Source organism: Microtus oregoni, unplaced genomic scaffold (assembly GCF_018167655.1).
Source record: "Microtus oregoni isolate MIOR12 unplaced genomic scaffold, Mior012 000012F_ref0000307, whole genome shotgun sequence".
Lineage (NCBI taxonomy): Eukaryota > Metazoa > Chordata > Mammalia > Rodentia > Cricetidae > Microtus > Microtus oregoni.
This window is the reverse complement of record NW_024543071.1, coordinates 34,378,883-34,404,987: the sequence shown is the minus strand read 5'-3', so window position 1 is coordinate 34,404,987 and position 26,105 is coordinate 34,378,883. Positions and strand designations below refer to the sequence as shown.

The 26,105-nt window shown below is 47.4% G+C and overlaps 1 protein-coding gene across 4 annotated transcripts in view; it reads left to right on the top strand.

Moving 5' to 3' along the window:
• The window catches only part of Kank1 (KN motif and ankyrin repeat domains 1), a 183,589-nt gene that overhangs the window by 154,484 nt on the left and 3,000 nt on the right, over nt 1–26,105 (top strand). The window contains exons 1-9 of one of the 4 annotated variants that reach the window (XM_041661268.1): nt 1,864–2,192; nt 4,207–6,885; nt 17,248–17,433; nt 18,012–18,123; nt 19,236–19,433; nt 21,023–21,110; nt 23,016–23,235; nt 25,185–25,327; nt 25,403–25,603. In XM_041661268.1, the coding sequence (XP_041517202.1) occupies nt 2,072–2,192; nt 4,207–6,885; nt 17,248–17,433; nt 18,012–18,123; nt 19,236–19,433; nt 21,023–21,110; nt 23,016–23,235; nt 25,185–25,327; nt 25,403–25,603 (3,948 nt within the window). In that variant the 5' untranslated portion in view covers nt 1,864–2,071. Of the gene's footprint in view, nt 1–1,863; nt 2,193–4,206; nt 6,886–17,247; nt 17,434–18,011; nt 18,124–19,235; nt 19,479–21,022; nt 21,111–23,015; nt 23,236–25,184; nt 25,328–25,402; nt 25,604–26,105 lie in introns of those variants that run through there. The other 3 variants (XM_041661267.1, XM_041661269.1, XM_041661270.1) reach the window with 3 other exon arrangements.

Below are 26,105 nucleotides of genomic sequence, written 5' to 3'. Positions count from 1 at the left end.
GCATTTTCTCCTTTGTAAGAGATATATAGCCGGCAATTTGGGGGTAGGGTAGGGATGAGAAGAGGACATAGGATAGAAGCTGCTGCATCTCCTAGAATCTGCGGCCACTCTAAAGTTTATTTCTCTTACGTTAAAGTACAGAGATGTGGCCTCTTCAAGATCCGCAAAGCCACTTGAGGCCCAGATCCCTTCCAGCACAGGGGTCCTCTATCCCCAGGTGTAAGCTCAAAGGCCAAGTTATCAGTTCTTGCTCTTAGCAACAGCCCTGCACTGGAGGAAGGAATGGAGACAAGAGTTCGAAAGATTACTCCTGCGTCTCTCAAGGAAGGTTCCTGTGGGTGTTGTTTCATGAACTGTCCACTTCCGGCCACACTAACAGTAAAGGGAGACTGGGGAAAATACTGGCTTTATATTTGAAAAAAAATTAAATGAAATGAAATTTATGCCCTGGCAATGCATGGGCAGCCCGTATATGGTGATTCTGTTGAACTTGTCCATATTGGGTTTCATAAGTTAATTCTACTGTGGAAGAGGAATATTAGCTGTCTTCCCTTACCACGTTTACACACCGCCCACTAGAGCGTACTTAGATTTTTACTGCAGTGCGTTCCTGTAGGAACAGTGACTTCTGTTGGTAGATTTTTTAAGTATCCGTGTGGCATAAAAATTTGTAGAGCACAAAATATGTATCACCCCTAATTTCACACCCTAAAATAACTGTTAAAGGGGTTTTAAATGTCTACTTGTTAACTGGGGTAAAGTTTTTGAAAATTCAGTCTGTTGCTCTGAGGATGTTTATGGTATGGAGGATAAGTTAAGACATACTTTTGTACAGAAAAACTGAGGAATAAATACGGGCCAAAGGTATGTCAGCGGATACTTGTGTATGGACACACTGGAAATCAGGACATAAAAAACAGTGAGATTGTGTCCTGGGTGTGGTTACCACACCTCTTTTCCAGACACTTGGGAGGTAAAGGCAGGTGGATCTCTGAAGGCTAGCCTGGTCTATTTAGCTAGTTCTAAGGTAATCTGGGGTATCTAATGAGACTCTTAAAAATATAAGTTAATTAAATAAAAAATATTGAAGTGAGACTGGCTATTTCAATTTAATAGAATACTTGGTACCCAGGATAGTTGTACAGATTACTCTTTGAGTATATTTGTTTGCTTGTTTGGTTGGTTTTTGTTTGTTTCGTTTTATTGCTAGAGAAGGAAATACGGGCGGGTTCCAGGGTCCTTTCAGAACTCGGGATTCAGCAGTGCTTGGGAAGAAGTACGCTGTGGTTAAATTCTAACTGCCCCTGTTTTCTAGGGGAGAAGTCCAAACTGTCACTTGGGGATAATTCAGAAGGACCCAGACCTTTGGTTATCTCTACTCTCTGAGCTTGGGAAGCAGCTAAATATAGCGCCAGTTAACTTTTGCTGAAAAATGTGCTCTGGTGTGTGTGGTGGGGGTGGGGAGTTGAAACCTGACCCGGAATCCACTCACTTTTCCCACTGAAAATGCTGCAGTGGGAACATCCATAAGAAAACCTAGAAGTCAGGCCGGCTGCCACCGCCTCCGACAGGACTGACTTTTTCTTTGTCAAGCCTCTGTGATATCCTGCAAACATGCCTCCGCTTTGTTTGCAGTGGATAAAGGGCCTGTTTCATTAATTTTCTTTAAGATTCGTGGCTAGGGCTCGGCAGTGGGAGGGGAACTGTTTGTTACCGGTCACCTGTCAGGAACTAGGCTGAGAAGTGCCCTTCAGTGCTCGGGAACAGTGGCCAATTGTGGCCCTGCCCTTCCTCAGGTGACCCGGGCTGAGTTTGCTGGGCTGGCCTCCAGAACACAGACTCTTTGATGAAGTGTCGGGCCCCAGGGGCAGACTGAGCCCTCGGTGGAGAGGCTCACATTGCCGGCTTTATTTGGGCTCCTGGCAAAGCTGCACCGACTCGCACAGGTTTTCCGAAGAAGGCAGCAGCTTCCTGTTTTCATTAAGACAGCAGGGGGATGCCGGTCCGCTGAGTGTGTCTTGGGGGGTGACGGCTGCGGACGCCTGAGCCCTCATTGGTGAAGGCTGGGCCTATGGTGTCCCTGCGGGCCTGGGAGGTGTGTGCGCGAGTTGACAGGCGTTCCCTTAAGTGGAGAGGAGCGGAATCCGGGCCTGGGGTGCTGCGGCCAGAGGCTGTCCGGCTGTGGGCCTGCGGTAGGTGAACTTGGGAGGGGTAGGCCTGTGGGGTGGGGCGAGCCGAGGAGTGCGGGCCGTGGGCTTAGGGGGAGAGGGCGACCCGCAGATGGCTCCGGCTCCCGTCCCACGGGACCCTGAGTGCCCCCACCCCCACCCCTCCGGCACCATACTGTGAGCTCTGGCTGAGTGAGTATTCACTCATTCACTCAGACACCCTGGGCTGGTTGGGATCTGTCCTTTTCTCCTCGCTTCCCTTGGAACTTCAGACAGTTCTGGAAACAGGTCTGGCTGCATATTTTGAGCAAGCGCACTGTCCTGTGGAGTTGGAAGCTAGGAAAGAGAGAAGGGAAGACACATTCTGGTAGCATGAGCTCAAATTTCCAGGCACTAACACTCTCGGTCAGCTCACGCTGGGACACTTATTTCAAAGAGAATTCCTTAGCAGTTCTAATACTGCTTTCTGGTGCTGGTGGTGGCAGCAGCGACTATGGTAGTTTGGATTTGGAGATTATGTGTATATGTGGAATGGTTGAACCCCAGGACTCACGCCACAGGCTAGCCAAGTATTCTTATCTTAATATTGTTTGAAATCGAGATACAAAGAATGTGTGTCCGTTTTTATTCCTGCTTGGTGATCTTTTTAAACTTTCTGGAGTTTCAAAAGAGAAAAACTTGAAGGCAATGGTGTGGGGGGGGGGAGGGGGATGTCGTTCCAAGCATTCCCCATCAGTTGTAATGTGTTGGGGACTAGGAAGGAGGCAGCAGCATAAATTGGCTTCACATCCTTGGAGCTGAACTATAGTATAGGCAGGGGGATAACCAGGACTGGGGCAGGGGAAACAGATGGCTCTCATTTTCACTCCTAGCTTTTGGTTCTTTCCATAGACCTGAAAACACAGGCCTTGTTAGTGTGGCTGTAGAAAAACCTATGACCTAATTCCACAGTTTCAACAAAACAACCTTGCTTTTAAATTCGCAATGCAGTGGTGGCTCAGATCAGCAGTGAGTCCTGTGCTTTGCTTTGCAAGGTTCCTACGTTTCCTTTTTGATGTTTGGTTTAGCCAGAAGCAGCATTTACTGAATCCCACAGGATCCTGATGGTGGCGCTTGGTTTGCCCTTCCTTCCACTCCTCTTTAGACCTGTTCTGGTTGCTTATGACTACAAAACTAGGTATTTGTGAGTTGGTCAATGTTGTGTCTAAAAGCACAACGTGGCAGAGCTGAGAAAACTTTCCCTCCAGTTGGGAGAGCGCTTTTAGTAGGGAGAGAACGGAAGCAGTAGGTGAAAGTCTGTCCCCTGACCTTGTTCTTGTACCTAGGCTACCTGAGAATCCACTCCCTGTCCTGTGTCCCCAGCTTGGAAGCAAGAAGGGGTCAGGGCAAAATGGAATCATGTGGGCATAGTCAGACACCAGGTGGCTCTGACCCACTGGCAAGAAAGACTACCAAACCTGCACGAAGAAACACACACACACTCTCACAGAACACACTGACGTCCCTGGCTCCACGCGTTCCTCTCTTTTACTCTGCTGATCTTGATGAACACTGCATAAGATGGGAATCTTAATAATTCCTCTCTTTTCCTTCAAAGAACTGTGGAGGACAAGTGAAATTACACAGTCACGTTGTCAGGCTTTTGGTACTGATGTGCTTGGCTCTCAAGGCCATAGTTTCATAATGTTATGAGTTGAATGCTTGAATTATCCTTTTATTTATTTGTGGGGGGCTTAGTACTGTAGATTGCTCTACTACTGAGCTACACCCATGGCCGTCTTTATTTTTATCTTGACATAAGAGCTCTCTCAGTTGCCTAGACTGGCCTTGAACTTGGAATCCTTGATCTCTCCAGTAACTGGGATCGTGGACTTGTGCCATTACAGTGGTCGGTGTCTCTATTTTCATTCAGAGAGTTGAGGTTTGGAAAATAGGACTGCCAGAACATAGACGATCAGACTAGCTTGTGCCACACTCACAAGTAATTGTTCTTACTAAAATATATAACACATGTATTATCATGTCTTCTCCCTCTCAGATAAAACAGATGACGTTCTGAACGGAGACCATAACAAGGAACAGAAGGACCCATATTTTGTGGAAACCCCTTATGGTTTTCAGCTAGACTTAGATTTCGTCAAATACGTGGATGACATACAGAAGGGAAATACTATCAAGAAACTCAACATCCAGAAGAGACGAAAGCCGTCTGGACCATGCCCAGAAGTCAAGGCCACACCTGCTCATCAGGGTGTGTGGACTTCCACTGAATCCCTGTCATCCTCCAACAGCGATGACAGCAAACAGTGCCCCAGCTTCCACCTAGCCAGAAGCCACGTGACATCAACCCCAATCCCACGACCACCTGCCCCCCTAGAGACCTCACCCACTTTTGCCATCCCAGAAAGTCGACAGCTGCTACCCCCTCCCTCGCCTCAACCTCCAAAGCACAACCTTCATGTCACCAAGACATTGATGGAGACCCGGAGAAGACTCGAACAGGAGAGAGTCACCATGCAGATGGCACCGGGGGAGTTCAGAAGGCCCCGGCTGGCCAGTTTTGGGGGCATGGGCTCCACGAGCTCCCTCCCATCCTATATGGGTTCTGGTAACCACAATTCAGCCATGCACCAGCTTCAGAATGGATACCAAGGCAATGGGGATTATGGTAGCTATGTCCCGGCAGCTGCTACCACTTCCTCCATGGGGAGCTCCATCCGCCACAGCCCATTAAGTTCAGGGATCTCCACCCCCGTGACCAACGTGAGCCCTATGCACCTGCAGCATATCCGAGAACAGATGGCCATCGCCTTAAAACGCCTGAAGGAACTTGAGGAGCAGGTGAGGACCATCCCTGTGCTCCAGGTGAAGATCTCCGTCTTGCAAGAAGAGAAAAGGCAGTTGGCCTCACAGCTGAAAAATCAGAGGGCTGCGTCCCAGAACGAGACGTGTGGGGTGAGGAAGCGCTCCTACAGTGCCGGCAATGCCTCCCAGCTGGAACTGCTTTCCCGGACCCGAAGAGGTGGCGGGGAATTGTACATAGACTACGAGGAGGAAGAGATGGAGAGCGTGCAGCAGAGCACACAGAGGATCAAGGAGTTCCGGCAGCTCACAGCCGACATGCAGGCGCTGGAGCAGAAGATTCAGGATAGCAGCTGTGAGGCCGCATCGGAGCTCAGGGAGAATGGACAGTGCCCGTCTCGGGAGTGCAAGTCTGTGGCTGTTGGGAGTGATGAGAACATGAACGACATTGTTGTTTACCACAGAGACTTCAGGACCTGCAAGGATACAGCTGTAGGGACTGTCATCGAGACAAGGAACTTTGGCACCAGTGTGACAGAAGCCATGCTCGGGGTGATTACCGAAGCTGACAAAGAGATTGAGCTGCAACAGCAGACCATAGAGGCCTTAAAGGAAAAGATTTACCGCTTGGAAGTCCAACTTAAAGAAACCACCCATGATCGGGAGATGACTAAGCTAAAGCAAGAACTACAGGCTGCTGGATCCAGGAAAAAAGTCGACAAGGCCACAATGGCCCAGCCACTTGTCTTCAGCAAGTTGGTGGAGGCACTTGTGCCAACCAGAGACCAAATGGTTGGCAGTCACGTGGACACAACAGATTCGTGTGTTGGGACCTCGGTGCAAACCAGCAGTGTAGGCATCTCCTGCCAACCCAATCGCAAGAATCAAGTTGCGGGGCCCGAGCTGCCGATGAATTGGTGGGTCGTGAAGGAGAGAGTGGAAATGCATGACCGATGCGTAGGGAAGTCTGTTGAGACTTGTGACCAGAGTGTGGGCGTGGAAGTCAGCATCTGTGAAACAGGCAGCAACACAGAGGCTTCTGGGAGTGACCTGACACTCCTTAAGACAAACTTGAACCTCAAAGACGTGCGGTCCATTGGCTGTGGAGATTGTTCTGTTGATGTGATCGTCTGCTCCCCCAAGGAGTGTGCCTCCCGAAGCATGAACACAGAAGTGGTAAGTCAGGAGGAGGCCGCGATCATGGCAGTGCCTCATACCACAAACCAGCATACTAGCACGACTCTGGAGCAGGTGGACCAGTGCACTAACACGGAGGCGGCCACCCTTGTGGAGTCCTGCACCAACACCTTCCTCAGCACTCTTGACAAGCAGACCAGCACCCAGACCGTGGAGATGCGAACAGTGGCCATAGGAGAAGGCCGGGTCAAAGACATCAACCCCTCCACTAAGACTCGGTCTGTTGGTGTTGGGACAGTGCTGTCCGGCAATTCCGAGTTTGACAAGCCATCTGCTGTGAAGACCAAAGAGTCAGGTGTGGGACAGATAAATATTCACGACAACTACCTGGTTGGTCTCAAAATGCGGACCATAGCTTGTGGGCCTCCACAGTTGACTGTGGGACTGATGGGTGGCAGGAGGAGCGTGGGTGTTGGGAGCGAGCCTGTAAGGGATCTCATGGAGGAAGCTCCTCAGCCTCCGCTTACATCTGGGATGGTGACTGGTTTGGATCACTACATCGAGCTAGTGCAGAAGCTGCTGGCAGAGCAGCAGGCCTTGCTGGCTGAGAACTACAGTGAACTGGCAGAGGCTTTTGGGGAGCCTCATTCCCAGATCGGCTCCCTCAATTCCCAGCTCATCAACACCCTGACATCCATCAATACCGTCATGAAGTCTGCAAGCATGGAAGAGCTCAGGCACCCTGACTTCCAGAAAACCAGGCTGGGTAAAATCACAGGTAGGTGGTACCCCAAAGACCTGAGCATGAGGACATGGGGACACTTACAAAAGGTAGAGGTGTGTGTAGCTTAGGGCTCTGAAGAGTAGAAGTCCAAAGCATGGCCCCAACTTTCACAAGCTCTTTCTTTGCTCTGTCATAGCCAAGAATGTATCATCTGGTAAGGTGGAACGATAATGTCCCCATTTCCGGGATAGTGACATCAGTCCACAGGGACAGAGGGATTCATTTTCCATCACATGAATTGTTGAGGACATATACAAACCGTAGGAGGAAAGATGGGGAGACTGTCTCTCTAAGAAGTGAGGGTGTTTGATTTTGTTTATTTTTTAACTGCTGAAACCATTTTTTGACTCTTGAAGACAGCTTTAGGATGGGATTGAGTTGATCGCAAACCAAGGTAACAGCAGCTTTGCTGATCCTCAGTATCTCCTAGCTCCTTTGGCCCCTGGCTTCAGCCTAACACAGGAAAGCAGGTCTTTGAGGCCTGGCTTCCCCAGAAGTGTCCTCTGAGGCTCCTGTCTGTCTTCTGGTTATGTATTTGCTCATTTTATACAGAACTGCTTTTAAAATGCCTGTATTGTTTATATGCATAATTATCAGTATATGACCAATTAAAAATTCTAGAGTAAAATGTTCTCGGTTAGCATTTTACGAGAGGGTAGGCACTTCGTCGACTTGTTAAGAGGGCAAATACCCTTTGAATTACCATGTCATTTCAGCACAGGCACAGGCTCCCTTCCCTGCTGGGATCACCAGGCCACAAGCAGTAAGCGGGAGAGCTGTGCTAGGTCAGGAAGCAGCAAGGATTGTGGAGACTTTGCTTCCAGTTCCAGGGACAGGGAGTGCGGTGTCTGGAGGGAAAGGTTTGCTTTTGCAAGGACAGACAGCGGGTCTTTCTCCTACACTTCCGTCTTCCCATTCATGGAGATTCCTGCTCATCTGTTTGGAAATTAAAGCTGCTCACTGAGCAATCACCCTGGGATATTTTGTGATGTAGCATCTCCCCAAGAGACTCACTATATGTGTCTTCCCTTGGAACCGGGTGCTCCAAGTCTCTCCACAGTACCCTACTCCTGGGCATGGCCCCAGGCTCCCAGTCCCAGTACCTAGGGAGAAGGGTGCTCATCAAGTGAACTTTTTTTTGTGAAAATGCGAGGAATAGTTTGGAGTAAGCCACCCATAGAAGTCTCAATATGCCCCTTATATCCAGAAAGGATAGCCACGAAAGTAGACTAACATATACCCTTTCGATATCTTCCTCGGTTCATGCTTTCAAACCTGAATGATTATTAGTTTTTAGTATCTGTGCTATAGGCCAGAGTTTACTGTGAAAGGGGGAAAAAGCGCATAACAATTGATGTGTATGTGGGTTTGCCTTTTAGGATTCTAATACATACATAATGATTCTGATATTATAGACACATATATATCACTCTAATAAATATACAGAGGAGTCATTTTAGGATAAACAGGATTAGACTGATATGTGGGCTGTAGTGAAATCTTACATGTCTGCCTCCTCATCCTTTAAAAAGAATCATGCTGTCAGGTGTTGATGTTAAAACAAACTTCTTCAGTGCCTCAGACACAGATGGCAGAGGAAATTATGAAGACATGCTCTTCCCAGCCTTCCTTCCTCCTCCCCAAACTGGGGTTAGTAGTTCACATTCTCATCAAGAATATTCTACTGTATTACCGGAGTGATTCGTGTGACCTTCTGAGCATGGAGATTGGGAAGTCTTATTTGATTGTGCTACAGCGTGCTCTGGGCTCTGTCCAGTCGTGCTGACATTCCACACTTTGGGGTGTAGATCTGACCCGGCAATGAACACCTAATTAGTCGGCTAATACACACGAGATCTGTGACAGCTGGGAACAAAAGGGAAAGATACTCTCGTAGCACGTGGCTAGTCATAGTGGCAGCCACTGTCGGAACACACAAGAGAGACTTTAAAGACCGTCTGTAACTCTTGTCACATACACATCATAACCCAGATCTGGTGAGAAAGGAAATCAGGTCAAGAATTTACCCCACATAGGGTGGCAGCTTGATACAGGAAGGTGTGCATTCTTAGCATCTGCATGCTTCATATAAGGAAGTGTCTGTCACAGGACACTGGGTCACCATACCTACCTAGTAATCCACACTGTCCCTCACACAGTGTAGACCACATAGCAGTGCTAAAAGGCTTTTGTTCATACAATCTTATCCTTTCAAAACCATTAAGGAATTGGGTTTGACATGGCTCGGAGTATTAGCAGTCGCTGGAACAAACCCGGTTCTTTCAAGAAGTTAACTTTGGGGTCTGAAGTCAGCAAGGGAGCCCGAGTCCAGATTATGTCTGCAAAGAGAGGTTGTCTTTGTGCCGCCACAAGGTTGTGATGAAGAATCAGGGTCTGTAAGAGGGAAGCATGGAGTATTCTGCAGCACAGAGCAGAAGGGCTGAACGAAAACTGCTGCCGCTGGTGTCTGAGCTCCTCCAGAAATGGGCGTGTTCAGAAAAGTTGCTAAACAAAGCTTGCGCAAGTAACCTTTGACTTGTTTGCTTGTTTGTTTTTCTGTTGTTTTGTATTTGTGAGTGTTTTGCCTGGCTGTATGTCAACGCACCGCGTGAGTGACTGGTTCCTGCAGAGGTGGGAAGAAGGCATCAGGTCCCCTGAACGTAGAGCTGTAAGTGGTTGTGAGCCACCATGTAGGTGCTGGGACTTGAACCCAGGTCCTTCAAAAAAGCAAAAGTACTCTCGTCAGCCCCTCCCCTTTTAATCTCCACTTTTTATATTCATAATTCTGGCTTGTGAATTTCCTCTCTAACACATGCATTCACATATTGCACACTTATATGCACCAATTATTATGCCTGTCCAACTAATATTTTAATCAAGATAAAAAATATTATAGGGAAATTGGGTGGGAGTAAGATAAATTGTCAGGACACAGTCTTTCAAAAATCAGTATTTAGGCTCAGTACATTATTATACAATATATACACGTATTAGACCTTGTCTGTAGATGCATTGTTTCTAGAGTTAAGGGTTTAATGATGGAGTCACTTGTCAGCTTGTGGACTGTTGTCATCCCCACACCCCCTCCAAGACAGGGTTTCACTGTGTAGTCCTGGATGTCCTGGGACTCACTGCCAACCAGGCTAGTCTTGAACTCAGATCCACTTGCCTCCACCTCCCAAGTGCTGGGCTTAATGATGTGAACTACCACTGCTCAGCCACAAACTGTTATTTTAGCCACATCATCACACTAAACATTTTCGTTCTATTTAAAATTACACTGGGAGTATGTGATTGTAAGTCCTTTAGAAGACCATGAAACATGTTCTCCTGATGTGCCCCTGTGTGCGCTAGCTATGTACAAGAGTACAGGTATGTGGCTTGTGGTGTAGAAACATGTTTTTTTTCTAATCGAATTTGAATCACAAATTATGCTATTTCGCCGTGCAAAATCATGCTATCTCCCATGTATTTCCTCACCTAAGTGGCCATAAGCATTCTCTCAGGAGTTGAGGGACAGTGTGTCATGACATTGTTTGTCTAGTACAGTTAAAATGGTCACAGGAACTAAGTTCCCTCCCTCCTCCTCTTGACAGACCCTCACTGTGGATCAGCCTGGTCTTTCACTAGAACCTCCTGGCTCAGCCTTCCCAAGTCTAGGATTCCAGGTGTGCACCGCCATGCCTGGCTAAGAGGAAGGAGACTCCGTTATTACCAAAAAAAAAAAAAAAAAAAAAAAAAAAAAATCTTAAGAGGTTTTACTTTTTCCTTTATACCAGTGGGTTTATATTTGAGGAGTGGAGTTTCCTCCTTCTTCTCCTCCTTTTCTTTTCAACTTTGGAAAGGGGAAGAAAACTCTAAACAAATGACTCAGAGTTACAAAGTCCCTAAAAACATCTAACTATCCCTGAGCAAACGCAGATAGAACGTAACTGCTTGCCAGATGATTTTTAGAAAATTCACCTTTTACACTCAAAGAGCCGCTGCTTACACAGTCTCTGTTTGCGTTCTTGGTTTAAAGGCTTGTTTAAAACATTTATGAACTTGGAGACCTTCTCTTCGCTGTGCAGATTTGTAGGAGGAAATCTAACCAAAACAAGAGTGGGAAATGAAACTGTTAACAGAATTCTGTTTCTGAAGAACTGTCTGCTTGTTTCTCAAGCTACACCACTCAGTATCTGTTTTTCTTTTTGCATCTCTTTTTTAAGATGTTACAAGAGCATCAAAATCAGCCAGGCCAAGAGGTCCTGGAACCCCACAGTGTTTAAGTGGCCTGGGGAGGAGGGGTCTCTTCTGGCCTGGGAGTCTGGAGAGCTGGCTGGTTCTCAGGCCTGGGAATTTGTGTTTGTCTCTGCAGAGTCTGAGTTCTGTGTCTGGGTCAAATGAGAAGACTCATTTTCTCCCCAGGCTCCCTCCCAGCAGAATTTTCCTGTGGAAGGACTGGCCATCCACTTCAGTGAAGGGTTATGCCTTTGAATTTATTTAAACATGTATTATCTGCTACCACCCATTCCCTACCCCTGTCACCAAATAAACACTCCAGTTTGAGGGGCATGTGGGAATAAAAGGGCTTAAAGCATGGAGTGTCTGTATCTACGCTTAAGGTGAATCTGGAGGCTCGCTGCCACGGAACTGCATCCCTGGTCTGTGGTCAGAGCCTCTTCATCTAGAGTCAGCCCATAACTTTGAATATCTTTATGCTTGGGCCTTTTATTTTGTTAATGGTGTATAACTTTATGTGATTGTCCAAAATGATAGCTAAACGAGATCTGGTGATGGTCCATGCCTATAATCTCAATACTTCAGAGGTAGAGGCTGGTGACGGTCCATGCCTATAATCTCAATACTTCAGAGGTAGAGACAAGAGGATCAGAGGTTCCGCTTATAAGGAGTAGTGGGCTAACCTGCTGTATATGAGACCCTGTAATGAAAAAGAGAAAGAAATTATTCCTGCTGGGCATGTTCTGCTGGGCCCACACCTTTAATCCCAGCAGTCAGGAGGCTGAGACAGGTGGATCTCTGAGTTTAGGATAGCCTGATTTTTATAGTGAATTCCAGGCTAGCCAGAAGGGAAAAAGTGAAACCCCATCTTTTTTCTCTTCTTTTTTTTTTCTTTTCTTTTTTTTTTTTTTAAGAGCTGGTTGAGCTGGAGAGGTGGCTTTACAATTGAAGGCTAGGGCTCACAACAAATCGGGGCTAGGGAGGTGATTCGGTGGTTAAGAGTAGTTACCGTTCTTGCAGAGGATCCAAGTTCAGTCCTGGCACCCACATGGTGGCTCACAAACATTGTAACTCCAGTTCCAGGGCATCCAACTTCCTCTTCTGTCTTCTACACCGGATGCGCACATGGTACACTTGCGTACATGTATGCAAAATACTCACATAAAATAAAAAGAGGTGGGCTGGGCGGTGGTGGTGCACGCCTTTAATCCCAGCACTCAGGAGGCAGAGACAGGCGGATCACTATGAGTTTGAGGCCAGCCTGGTTTACAGAGTGAGTTCTAAGACAGCCAGGGCTGTTACACAGAGAAACCCTGTCTCTCGGTGTGGGTGGAAGGGCATACCTTTTTTTAAGTGACCCCTGAAAGATTAAAATTGTAGGCCCAGGTCACTTGACTATGTGTTAATGATCTTGGGAAAAGGCATTCATCTGTGAAGGAAAGGCCTTCAGAGGATTAACTCCGCCCTCTCCCTTGGCAGCCCTTCAGTTGACACTTGTTAGACAATTCTGCTCTCCTGAACTTGATCTTCCTAAGTGGTTATGAGCGAACTGCAGAAGTGTTCTGGGAGAAGATGCTGGCTCACTTGTCACTTATTCCAACTGGATCCCGAAGCATATAGCTGATGTCAGGCTAAGGGCGGTTGGTAATTTTCAAGAAACATAAATGGCCTGAATTCATCTGTCTGCAAGAATGGCAGACACGGTCACTTTCACCGTGTCTTTTCCTGAGCAGAGAGTCACTCATCCTTCAGTGAAAATGTTTAGACTCTGTAATGCCCCCCCCCATCTATTCATGTTGATCAGTAGCTGTACATTAAATGTCAGCGGTATCCATAATAAAACCATGCGGTACTGCAGCACATAGCTATATCGATGTGCCGTGAATAAGTGGCCCACTGTTTGGGAAGCCAAGACGCAGCGTGTGGCCGAAATGTGAGTGGTCACCATGGAGATCACTTAGGCAAGTAGAGAGTGCTCAGGGTTCAGCTGTGGTCAAGGCCACCAAGGTCTGGGGAAGAGCCGAGGACCTTGGCTTCTCTGGGAGGAGCCTGCACAGGGCACGTTTTAACTCAGCCTTAGTTAAGGCAGCTTGTCAGCCTGGGATTTCTGGGTCAAGTCATGGGAGGGTATATAATTAAATGTGGGTGGGGTTGCGGTGAAAAAGAATTTGATTCTTAATCCACTTTGGGGTTGTAGTTTCTGAGCATCCACTTTTGGTGGATACTTAGCAGCCATTTGAACTGTTCTCAGGAGAATAACACAATGGTGCTAGAAATGACGGAAGGGCGCGCGGCTCTGTCCTGGCGCAGCTCTGGGCTCCTCTGGTTGGAGGTCACCGTTTGTATTGCCAAGTACATGCCTCCTCCACTTGGGGCAGAAGTCCAAGAGGGAGGGTCCTGCTCCTCCATCCAGGCCACACACTGTCCGCCCCAAAGGACCTCTGTCAAAAATAGAATCTCTGCTTCCTCATCCTTGAGCCAGTGTGTACACCCAAAGGGCAGGCCCCTGCTTGTGCCCATCCTCACCCCAGGAGATTCAGTTACACGGTTACATTTTAGGGGAAACACCTAAAGGCATGGACAGCCTCCATTGTGAGTCAGAAATTATGGTTCTGCTCGTTCTTGACAGGGAAGCTAAATGGTCTTTAAAAACCCATTCAGAATGCTAAGGCTCAGGCACTACAGCTGTTACTTAGCCTGCCATACTGTTCAAAGCTGCGTTTTCTCAAGACAGCTGGAAAAATAAATAAAAATTTGGATTTTCTTGCCACGGTAGTGTAGGTATCTGTGAACAAAACTTTCAGAGTTCATCTTAGTAAATTTTCAAAAGTCAGGAAGAAATGTCACGGAGGAATTGGAGGGAGGGGAGACCTGTAAAAGTCCCCTATTTTTCACAAAATTATTTTTCTTATTTAATATTTTGTTTCTAATGGCCCTAAAGTTGGGAATGCTACAAAATAAAATTCACATCGCTTTCTAAAAATATAGCTTGCCTTTGCTATTAAGATTGTCTACATATTAAATCCTGTGTGCACTTTAAAATTAGAAATTAGTACATTGAATGAATGCTTTCCACTCTCCAGAACAGTAAGATTCTGTCACTCACCGTCTTCCTGTCGTCACTAACCTGGCCAAGGCCTAAAACGGAGCTCATGTTTTATTAGTATCTATGGCCACTTTAAATGAGCTGGTGCCCAAAGCCATCTCACAGCCGCCCGCTCCTCCCGTCTTTGCACTGACTATGCTTGTAGGAACCGTTGCCACCCAGAGGTGTCTGAAACATCTGGGCTGTAGGGCTAGGACAGTGGAGGATCTTTTATCGCTACCTTGCGTTTTGCTTTTGCTTGGGTGACATGTCGTCTTCGCTCTGGATTTCCACCATTGGTGGCCCAGGCCTGTTCACTAAACAGTTATTTCTAAGACTCCAGACACTTCCCAGTTGATGAGTTGGGCTGAGGAGGCATGCACTCTTGGTTTTCAGCCCTCAAGCTGCAGTTTAGTTTAATTTTAGTAGTTCTTGATCTTGGCTGAGGGGGAAAATCACGGGGAAAGAATAAAAAAGAAAATCCCGATTCCACACTGGGCATCGTGGCACACACCTAATTTAAAGCAAGCCCTGAAACGACAGAGGCAGGATGCTCTCCGAGGCCAGCTGGTCTACCTTCCAGGCCAGCAAGAGCTACGTTATGTAGTAAGATCCTGTCTCGAAATAATGATGATTATTATATTATTATATATTATTATAGTGATTGCTGAGCCCACCAGCACATAGTAGCCCTTTTCTGTATTGTTGAAAGTCCCATCCCCTCATATACATGATTTCCAATCATGACCAGTGGGAAAATCTTCTCAATGGACTATATTGGCCGCTCCGGTTTTCCCTGTTCATCCCCACTCTTCCTCCTTCTTCTTGCCTGTGACAGTTCTTGGTCAGAGCTTTGTGCCGGGGCAGTGCCACTCCATGTGATGCCCGTGCCTATAGTAAGGGCCTTGCCAAGCTCAGGGAGTCACGTCCAGGCCGTTCAAGTCCAGCCAGTTTGAACACCACCCAGCAATACAGGTAGGAGTTTTCCCTGACAGGACTAGTAAGGACTAGTTTGGTGCCTGGTGACCTTGCAGTACCTGTTGGCCTCAGGCAGCATCTCTGACCTCCAGGTAAGTTGCACAGATGTTTAATGAAGGACATCTGTTGGCCAGCACCATTCTAAACCTTGCAGAGGATGCCAGATACAGATGCAGCAAAAGGGGCTTTCAAGGAGCCTGCCCGTCCAGGAGGGACTGCGCAAGGGCTGAGAATCCGGGACGGGGAGTGTTTGGTTTGCACAGAGCAGTGATAGAGAAAAGAGAACGGTGTCTAGAAAAACAGAATTAAAAGAATAGGATTTAGGCCGCGTCTTGGAAAGAGCATGGACAGCACGGACCATGAAAGTGGCAGCATGCCAGGCTGGTGAACAGCTTGCCGAGAGAAGACTCCGTGCTGTGGTCACAGCACCACATGGAACCCATAAAGACTGCATAGAATTCTCTTGTGCGAGTGCCCGCTAGCTCAGCACTAGTTTCTTACATAGACTGTGAGGTCAGCTTCTCCTTTCTGGTTTAAATATGGGCATAATGAAAATCCTTCTGTATGTCTCTGTGTATCCTTAGAACAACATTTTTGGAAATCAAATTACTAAATCAAAGTGATTTTGAAAACAGCTGGTCCATACTTAGTATGGATTATACAAAACAAATTTCTTACACTTAGTATAGAAAGGTAGTAAATATTTGAAAAATTTTAATCACCATAGCTTATTCTTTTTAGTGGACTTTTGCTGGTTAATCTTCTATACAGGTATATTTGTGTGTATTATTATATTTAGCTGGGCATAGTGGCATGCAGAGGCAGCAAGTAAGATCTCTGTGAGTTTGAGGCCAACTTGATTGATGTATATATAGAAAATTCCAGGCCTACCTACCAGGGACATATAGTGCAACCTTCTCTCAAGCAAACATACATATCCATGAATTTCAATTTATTTGCTTTTTAATTTAATCTTTTATTATCAAGAGCATTTCAGTGTTGGCCATCTTGAGAATTCTGTAATACATTAAATTACAAAATATTAATCAAATTTTCCTGCTTTGGCCAGTGAACAGATATGAAATGCTTCCCATGTGGAGAAGTAATCTAGTGAACACGATGAGAAATAAGTTGAAAAGGAAATATTTCTAAAACTCACCCTGTCCCTGTAGGATAGACCCTAAAAGTGTGACAGATGGCTGTACTGAGATAGGAATGTTGGCTCCAGCTGAGGAGGGAGGGACAAAGGTGGTGGCTGTGTGGAGATGGGGAGAAGAGCTGTCAGGAAATGAGGGAACCCAACCTTAGCTCCCTGGGCTGCCGTTCATTTCCCCACAAAGACCACAGGGATAAGGGAATGACGATGGACCAGCAAGATGGTGGCAGGCCGTGTTGGCTCGGTGCATCTCCATGCAGACTCTGTTTCCCAGACTTCCCCAGTGGAGGAGCTGCTCCATAGGTTGTGTCATATTTTTTTTTTCCAGCTGAAGCTTTAACGTCTTTGGAGATGGGTGGGAACGTGGTTCCTACACCAATGTGCCAGAAGAGAGCCACAGTAGAAGAGCGAGATGCTCTGTGGCTCAGATGACAAGCCTTGGCGGGCCAACGTTCTGCTGACCAGGGCAAAGCTTAGCAATCATTGAAGGCCCTGGAGGTCTGAGTCTGGGTGATGTAAATAAGCAGTGTAATGTGTTCACAGGGGAGCACAAAAAGGAGAGTTGTGACACTTGGATTTTTTTTTTTTAGGTATTTACTTTTTAAAAATTTTATTTGCATTAGGGTTAGGGTTAGGGAAAAAACAAAAAAAAATAAAAAAATTTTATTTGCATTGGTGTTGTGCACCTGCATTTATGTTTGTGTGAGGGTGTCAGACCCCCTGGAACTGTTTACAGACATTGTGAGCTGCCATGTGGGTCCTGGAACTTGAACCCCAGTTCCTCCGGAAGAACAGCCAGTGCTCTTAACCACTAAGCCATCTCTCCAGCTCCGTGAGAACTGTTTTCAGTGAAACAACTTTTAAGTACATGTGCTGTCCTAGTACCCCATTCCCACGCTCTTCTTTTTCTGAACAGGAAATCACTGTAAGTGTGGAGGCCTTCAGTCGGGAGGACTGTTAAATGTGCCAACGGCCCAGCCTGAGCAAGAGACAGGAATGGCGGAAGGGAAGCTCGTCAGAGGCCGAGACCAGTTCCCCACTCAGGGAAATACTCTGCCGCCGGTGAACCTGACAGATGACCAGATAGCCACCGGCCTCTATGGTAAGTCTCCACAGCCTGGTGCTGGGATTCTAGGCAGCACTGCCGGCATTCCAGCTGATGATCTGTACGTCGACCTGGAAGACAGGTTATATAATATTTGGCAGCTGGGAGACCTGGAGTATCTTTACCAGATAGCATGCTCTGCAGTCTTAGCAGCAAATTATGCACTGTACAAACAGCCTTCCGTTCTCTCGCATGCTAGCATGCATGTCCTCCCCACCCCCCAGCTTATCTTAGCTGAAGAGTACCAATATCCCTACCTTGGTGCCTAGGGTGAAATGAGACACGGCGTCACTTTATAAACATTACAGCCTGGTATAAATGCCCCTTATCACCAGTTTGTAATGTCTGGACACGCTAATAGATTTTTTTTCTCCCCCGTTTTAAAAACACATTATTAATAGAACGAATGCTGAATTATTTCCTCTGTTTGCACATACTTCCCCAGTGGTCTCGTGAAAGTTTCTCGCCCAAGCACACTAAGATCCACATTCACAAGCACGAGGAAGGATACCCACTCGGTTTAACTTGCATGATTTCCGTGAATTTTCATCACTTAGGTTCGCTCTTCTTTACAGTCTGTCCTAATAATGAAAATACACTGAAGTCCATCATGAAGAAGAGCGATGGGAATAAAGATCCAAACGGCGGCGCCAAAAAGAACCTCCAGTTCATTGGCATCAACGGCGGGTAAGGCGGGTTGGTGGTGGCGGAGTGCAGGCACCTGTCTCTTTACGTCACTGTCCAGGTGCCTGTTCTGGGATGCTGCTACCTCAGAAAGGTGCTCCCGGGCTTCTCTTCCTCTCTCCTCTCGCTGTTCTTAAGGATATGTCCCTCTTCCAAGGGTACCCACTGAAACTGGGAAAGTGACTTCTCCTCTCCTCTGACCTGGAAAAAAAAAACATCTTCAGCAAAACCCCAGCAGGGCTGATGCTCTCCTTTGGACAGTTGTGCTTGTACATGTTAGAATACAGGAGGGAACCAGACGAGGCTGGCAGCATTGACCCAGGGCCCAGTGACAGACATCCCCTTCTCCAGAATGGATTGCTTTTAGCTTAGCTCTCTATGCTCATGAGCAAAACTTTAGGGCATGTCAACCGAGGAGTGGTAAACCCGGCCCTTGCTCGAGTTCCTTGTTTTCTACATAGAATACCTAGTAGTTACTAGCCCAGGTGGTTGAGCCTGTTTGTCCTCCTGCAGCTGAATCAAAGCAATTAGTCAATTGCTCAATAAGAAGGCAACAGTGCCGGCCGTGGTGGGTATTTAGAGTGCAGTGGCTACCAGGAGAGGCCTAACATGATGGTGCACGTTTTACAAATCTCCAGCCTTACTGAGTGATGTGGCCCGGAAGATTTCAAAGGCCATGCCCGAGAGGAACTATTAGTTGCTTATATCGTCTGTTCACCTTGACAGTGGGAGGAGGAAGGGGGCGAAAATAGGAAGGATGGAGGGAGAAGCAGCAGCTGCAGATCTGGTTCTCTATAAAGTCACTCTCCTCTCGATTTATTCTGAGCTAGTGGTGTCATGGCTTTTATTATTATTGTTGTTGTTGTTATTATTATTATTATTCCAAGTGGTATATAATACCAGGTATCAACCGGGAGATAGCTCTCTGACGCCAAAACCCACTGTAAACCTATCAGGCCTTTAAGTATAGATCTGACTTTGAATTTCTGTGTGCAGGCTCTGAGCCACTGGCTAGGTGTCTGCAGTCAGGCAGCGGCTTTCCCTCCGCAGGAATGTCTGTCACTGGGTCTTAATGGGGACACCGTGCATCTCCTGAACTCCCAATTGCCACCTAGGTATGAGACAACTTCAAGTGATGATTCCAGCTCAGATGGAAGCTCTTCTTCTGAGTCAGATGTCGAGTGTGATACCATTGAGTATCCTCCCGAGGAAGAGGAGGAGGAAGAGGAGGATGACGACACTCGGGGAATGGCGGAAGGGCACCATGCAGTTAATATTGAAGGTTTCAAGTCTGCCAGGGTGGAAGATGAAAGGCAGGTTCCAGAATGTGAACCTGAGAAGGTGGAAATCAGAGAGAGGTGTGGTACACTCCCCTCCCCTCCCCGATTCCTCCCACGCTTGGTGTACTTGGGTAATAGAATTAACTGGTTCAGGTAGTTTACAGCTCTACCTGTGGGTTTAGCCTTATCTGTGTCTCGGAGGCATGTGCATCTGGTTGGGGCACTGGTAAGTATAAGTGCAGGGTATGGTCTCTCTCAGATCTCTTAGCGTAGCAACGAGAATGGCTCAGTTAACCGTTCCTTTGTTTGCTGAAACTTTAACTCTTTGCTGTCTAATTTGGCATGTGGAACCACCGTCCACTATAGCGGCTATTGTTTGAACACATCACCTTGAATACAAAGACATACCTGGCATTTCTGATGTCCAGCACAATATTTAAGAGTTCAGATTTTTATCTTGATGCAAATGTCAGAATTGTTACAACGGGACCATTGTGTGTGTGTGCAGAATGGGAGTTCAGCCTCAACCCAAAATCCTATTGACTGGAAAGGTGATGGGTGTCAGCCACATACATGTCTCTGTTTTGTTGCTGACCGGGTGGCAAGGAACACAACAGTAGATATGGGACTGTCATAACTATCAGCTGAAGTAAAATCTCACATTCTGGTTGGCTAAATCATCCTCTGAGACGTGGGGTGAGTTTGTGACCCCATTAGCAAGTGCAGACTTTTGGCTTATAAAATGAGAAAAGATGGGAACTTCGGTGTGGTTTTCGGGTCTGTGAAGTACACATTGGCACATTTCAGCAAACATTCGCTCTGTTATATTTGTCAAATAGAAGCTCACCGTCAACACAAGGTAAGTATTTCCAGAGGGTATGAGATGTCTTCTGGGTTTCAAACAGCTTTATTGAGATTACCATGTCATTTGATGTGGGACTTTGCGTATGTGTTGAATGAACACTTGTGTCACTAGACATGGGTTCAACATATTTTAAAAACAGAGCCTTAGCCGGGCGGTGGTGGCGCACACCTTTAATCCCAGCACTTGGGAGGCAGAGGCAGGCGGATCTCTGTGAGTTCGAGGCCAGCCTGGTCTACAAGAGCTAGTTCCAGGACAGGAACCAAAAGCCACGGAGAAACCCTGTCTCGAAAATAAAAAAAAAAAAAAAAAAACCAGAGCCTTACTGTGTAGTCCTGGCTGGACTGGAACTCACCCTGTAGATCATAGCTGGCCTCAGACTCACAGAGATCTACTTGCCTCTGTCTCCTGAGTACTGAGATCAAAGGCATGTGTCATCACACCTGGCCAAGATGAAGGATATTTTTAAGAACTTAGAATAAAAGGGATAAAAATTTCCAAATGCTATTTTGTAATGTCCTAAAGGCCAAACTGATGTAACTGGAAGTTACCCTTCTCCAAAGACCTTCATTGCGGAGTTACTGACTTTGTGTAGTGATGTGTCAATCACTAATGCCCAGAGACAGCTCCAGTCATCACGATCAGTCTAGGCTGGCTCATGGCCCTGGCCTATTAAATGGTTGTGGGCTTTCAGATAAAAATCGCTTTTATTTTATGACAAGTCCTAAGTTTTCTGTCTTGTTTTTTTTCTCCCCTTTAGGTATGAACTAAGTGAAAAGATGTTATCTGCATGCAACTTACTGAAAAATAACATAAATGATCCCAAAGCCTTGACCAGCAAAGATATGGTGAGTGTGGTGATAGGAACAGTCCCCCGACTGTGCGGCATCACCCAGTGTACCTTGGTCGGGAACGTGGTAGCCTGCCCCTCAGCTGTTGGAGGCATGCTTCTCCCTGAGCTGCTCATTTCTAGCACAGCTGACCGAGCATCGTACTGCCCAGCCCAGGGAACACACTGTTTCCCTGAGGCCCAGCTTCCGCTCTCCTTCACCCACCCTGTACTTTTCTTGGAGTGGAGGCATCTGGGAGGCCCATACTTGGCAGAAAGAAAGAGAGGGCTAATTGCAGGCAATCTTCTTTCCCCGTGTTCCGCTTCTACCCATAGAACCTTCTGGCCCAAAGAGCAGCATCCCAGAACTTTTCAAAAAGTAAGCATAGTTTTTAAGGAAGCTTATCTGGGCTGAGGTCAACATTCCTTTCCGTTAGGAAAGCGCCCGTTAGGTTCCGGTGGGGAATGCAGACGGCCACTATTTTTAAACAGAAAACTGACTGAACAGCTGGAGAGATGCAGAAGCGGGTAGCAGAGAGACTGTGATCCGCTCAGTGGTCAGGAGTAGCCCAACACAGGACACAGAGGGAGTGCTGTGCAGCGGCTGAGCTGGTGGGCTGCCGGGTAACTCACTCCTCTGCCAACAGCCTGGTCTGCAGCTGCTTGGCCTGGCCAGGCCTCTGATTGGCAGCTCCGTCTTCAGGGAATTGTGAAAATGTGGCTTCTTGCATTATTTTGATAATGACATAGATCTGAGTTGTCACATGTCAGCAGGTTCACCTCCCTTGAGGCTGAGTCATGTGAGTCCACATCTGCTGCTCAGGTGGCTTACAAGGCTCTTGGGATTCTGGAATTCTGAAAGCAAAATGAGAGCTAAGGAGTTAGCTAATCCTAGAGACATAGTTGGGATGCTGTGGGCCTGGCACGTTACGTTAAAAGTTGGCAGCGGCTGTCACAGACTTGGGCACCAGTACACAGGAACTTGTGCTCGTCAGACCACTCTTGCCAAACCTAGCCCCTGGATCTGGGGCCCTGGGAGCTGCAGCCCTTGGGTCTGAGAGATGGCTCAGTGGATAAAGGTGCTTGCTGTCAACCTGATGACCTGAGTTTGAGTCTCAGGGCCCACACTGTAGATTAAGACAACCAATATCTGCAGGTTGTCCTGTGACCTCCATATGTGCTTGTGATGTGTATTTTACACATGCATGCACGCACGCACGCACACACACACACACACACACAAAATAATAAATATATAAAAAAATTTTAAGTATCCGTAGCGTACCAGCTTCCAAGTCAGACTGATAGTGCTAGGATCAGTTCATTCCAGCTTGCTCTTTGAGACAGGCCCTCACACCGTAGCTCAGGTTGGCCTGGAACTCGCTATGTAGCCTAGGCTAATCTCACCTCCCAGCCTAGTGCAGCGGGAGAGTTGGAGTTACTCACTCTGGCTCAGGAAGCAACTTAGTTGTAGGTGGGCTGAGTTCTTCCTGATTCCAATGAAAAGTTCGCTTGCAAGTCTGGTTAGTTCAGTAAACACAAACAGCTCAAAAGTCAAGCCAGGCCTAATAGATGCTATAAAAATGAAGTTTTTGCTTGTTTTCTTTTGTTTTTGTTTAAGACATGAGAACTAAGATGGAGGATGGGGAAGATCCCCAGGGTTAAGTAGCAGGATTCAGAACTGAACCATGGGGATCTGGCTCTAAACCCATTTGCACGTTACTGTGACCTCTGTCCTAGTGATAACAGTAGACAAACGAGAAGAGAAGTTCAGGTTTGCTCTCTGGAGCTGCTCTTGAGATGCAGGGTTTCACTAGCACTTGAGAGCCGACGCTGACTGCGTACACTTTGACTATAAAAGGCCTGACTGCTTGGGCTAGAGAGAGCTATAAATAAAACTGACAGCAACTTGGTGTTTTGGCAGAGGTTCTGTCTGAACACCCTCCAGCATGAGTGGTTCCGCGTGTCCAGTCAGAAGTCCGCTGTGCCGGCAATGGTGGGTGACTACATCGCCGCCTTCGAGGCCGTCTCCCCGGAGGTCCTCCGCTACATCATCAACATGGCCGACGGCAATGGGAACACCGCCCTCCACTACAGTGTGTCCCACTCCAACTTCCAGATCGTCAAGCTGCTTCTGGATGCAGGTACGGAGGCTGCCCTGATGCTCCCCTAGGAACACTCGGGTTGTGACTTGTCTACACGAAGCCCGTTGACCCATGCCCGAGTTCGTTGACCATCCTGAAGTCTGTTCATTGCTTTTCCACATGACATGGCAAGAACACTGTTCTTGAGTCATGGGTGGGAGGCTTCAAGTACACCAAGCCCGAACAATAAGAAACAGAATCCGGGTCTATTTTGAAAGGTGGCTTTGAAGATATTCTCACTGCAGGTTGGCTGTCTTCAAATGAGGTGGACCTTGCTAGTAAACATGGCTCCCATTGGCTCCTCCATAAATCATACAGGCTTGGCTCACGGGCCCAGAGTCCCAGCATTGGTGTCTGCAGCCACTTTGTCCTTGTACATCAGCCTCATGTGGCCCTACAGAAGTGAGGGGCTGCTCAGGATAGCAACTAGCAAAGCCACAATAGAGTCATGACTGTTCCTGCCCAACTACAGTGCTCCTGAAGAGTCGCAGATAGCAGAGGTGGTGTTTCCCATTACCGCTGACCATGTAATGACTCTTGGGAGAACTTGTCATCCCAGAAGGCAGCCCTGGGTCACGCCATACATGAGATGAGAGGGCAGTTCAGAAGAAACCTCTTGAGAAATTGAGCCTTCAGCAATGCGCTTAAGTGGGGGAGCCCCCAAATCACCTCCATTATCAAAACAGTATTTTTGATATGCCTCTAACACAGAATGTACAGTAACTCCGTCTAGTGAAGACATGTTAACACCTGATTTCTATAATGAGATCATCCAGTTTCCTTTATTGTCCTTTGATGTGATGGCCTGATAGCCTTTACTCCATCCTGGAGTTGTTAATACAGAGGGAAAAAATAAATCCAAGCACGCTTATCATTTATTGCTATCTTCAGTTTCTTTCTTTTCTTGGTAAGGGGTGTGGTGGTAGAGCTATCTATGGCCTTCTGCATGCTGGACAAGCACTCCGCAGTGAGCTACCTCCCAGGGCTGCGTGTGCCCACGTTAGGGGGTGCCTGCTTCCATCTGACGATGGGAAGAAGTTACAGGCCTCCTTCCCTCCAGACTGTGACCTTCAGCTGGGGATACGTGGGGAATACCCGAGAACACAACTTCAGCATTACTCTTGAAATGAATGGTTTTTCTGCCCTCAGAGCTCTAGAATAGGTATCTTGGCAAACTGAATTGATCCCATTGTTAGGTGATTTTAATTAATCACTTCATTTACTCTATTTTTATTGCTTCCTATTTTGAGTAGATTTTTGGCTCCATATAATGTAGCTCTGGGTGCTTCAGCATGGAAGGACTGACGAGCTCAGATTCCGAGGACCTTGGGTACATGTGTGTACCCACTTTGCTTCTTAGACATAAGTCCTTCCGTACATCCCATTGTGTTATTGTGTTATGGAGTAGGTAGGGTCCCAAGCAGTTTTCTCCTTGTCCCATCTTAAGTGTTTAACTCGATACCTGCTCAGTGTAAAAGCTACTTTCCATTGCTCTTCATCCTGGCTTGTCATTAAAGCCCCGGAATGCTTCTTGAGACTTCGAGAAGAGGAGAGCTGTAGCCCGTGGGGTCTGGTAGTCTTTGGCTGTCTCTTAGAGGACTTTTTGCATTAATATTGAGCTTACACCACAAGCACTGAGAGCTAGGAGCCACATGATTGAATTTCTGAACATGCACCTGTCTAGATCCCTCATGGTGCTTACAGTCCAGAGTAAGCACACTTAGAGCCAGCTCATGCAGCGCCAAGCTTTCACACCGTAATCACCAGTCACATGCAGGGCACACTGTAATCACTTCCCATCGTCTCTGCTGCTGCCAACCCGCTGAGACGGGGCGTAGAAACAATCGTCTCGTTCTTAGTCGCTTTCGTTCCCAGAGCCCTTTCCACAGGGCTCCCCCGAACACTTGCTGCTTTCGGTGGCTCTCCCTAAGGACATTTCTCTCTTGCAGATGTGTGTAACGTAGATCACCAGAACAAGGCGGGGTACACGCCTATCATGCTGGCGGCACTCGCCGCCGTGGAGGCAGAGAAGGACATGCAGGTTGTAGAAGAACTCTTCGGCTGTGGGGATGTGAACGCCAAGGCCAGTCAGGTTAGTCTCTTGCTTACTGGGCCAGCCTTCCTGCTCAGTCTGTACTTCCGCCTCTGACCCATACTTCTTTCACAGGCAGGACAGACGGCCCTCATGCTGGCCGTCAGTCATGGGCGAATAGACATGGTGAAGGGTCTGCTGGCCTGTGGGGCTGATGTCAATATCCAGGACGACGAGGGCTCCACTGCCCTGATGTGTGCCAGTGAACATGGGCATGTGGAGATCGTCAAGTTGTTGCTGGCCCAGCCAGGATGCAATAGCCAACTGGAGGACAATGTGAGTCCCACTGGGCCTCTAGCCAGGGGCTGGCGGGTGTGGCCCCCTCTTTCCTGCTCCTTGGGGACTGGTGTTGGCATCCAAGCCTCTTCCTTTTATAGCCCAACTGAGCAGCATTTACTGTGTATAGTCTGACCCTGCATTAGCCAAGAGCAAAAATAAATAAGTGGACCTCACCCTCGAGTTCATAAAAGGAAGAAGGTGAGAACCAGTGTCCCCTATGGGAGTGAACAGATGGGCCCCACAAGATGACACTCGGTAGAAGCAGTGTGTGAGTAGTCTGTCAGTAGACACTTGGGTTTTCTTCCCCGGATGGACCACTTAGGCATTCACATGCATTGTCATGGCTGGGCTACAGTGGCCTTTCAACGTGACTGTTCTGTGACTCACAAGCCAGGAAGCCCATGAGCTCTCTGGCTGTTCTGAGCCCCCTTCTGCTTGGTCTGTTTCCATGGTTACAAATGACCCTCATCCCTCAGCTCCCAGGCTGTCCCACTCCAAG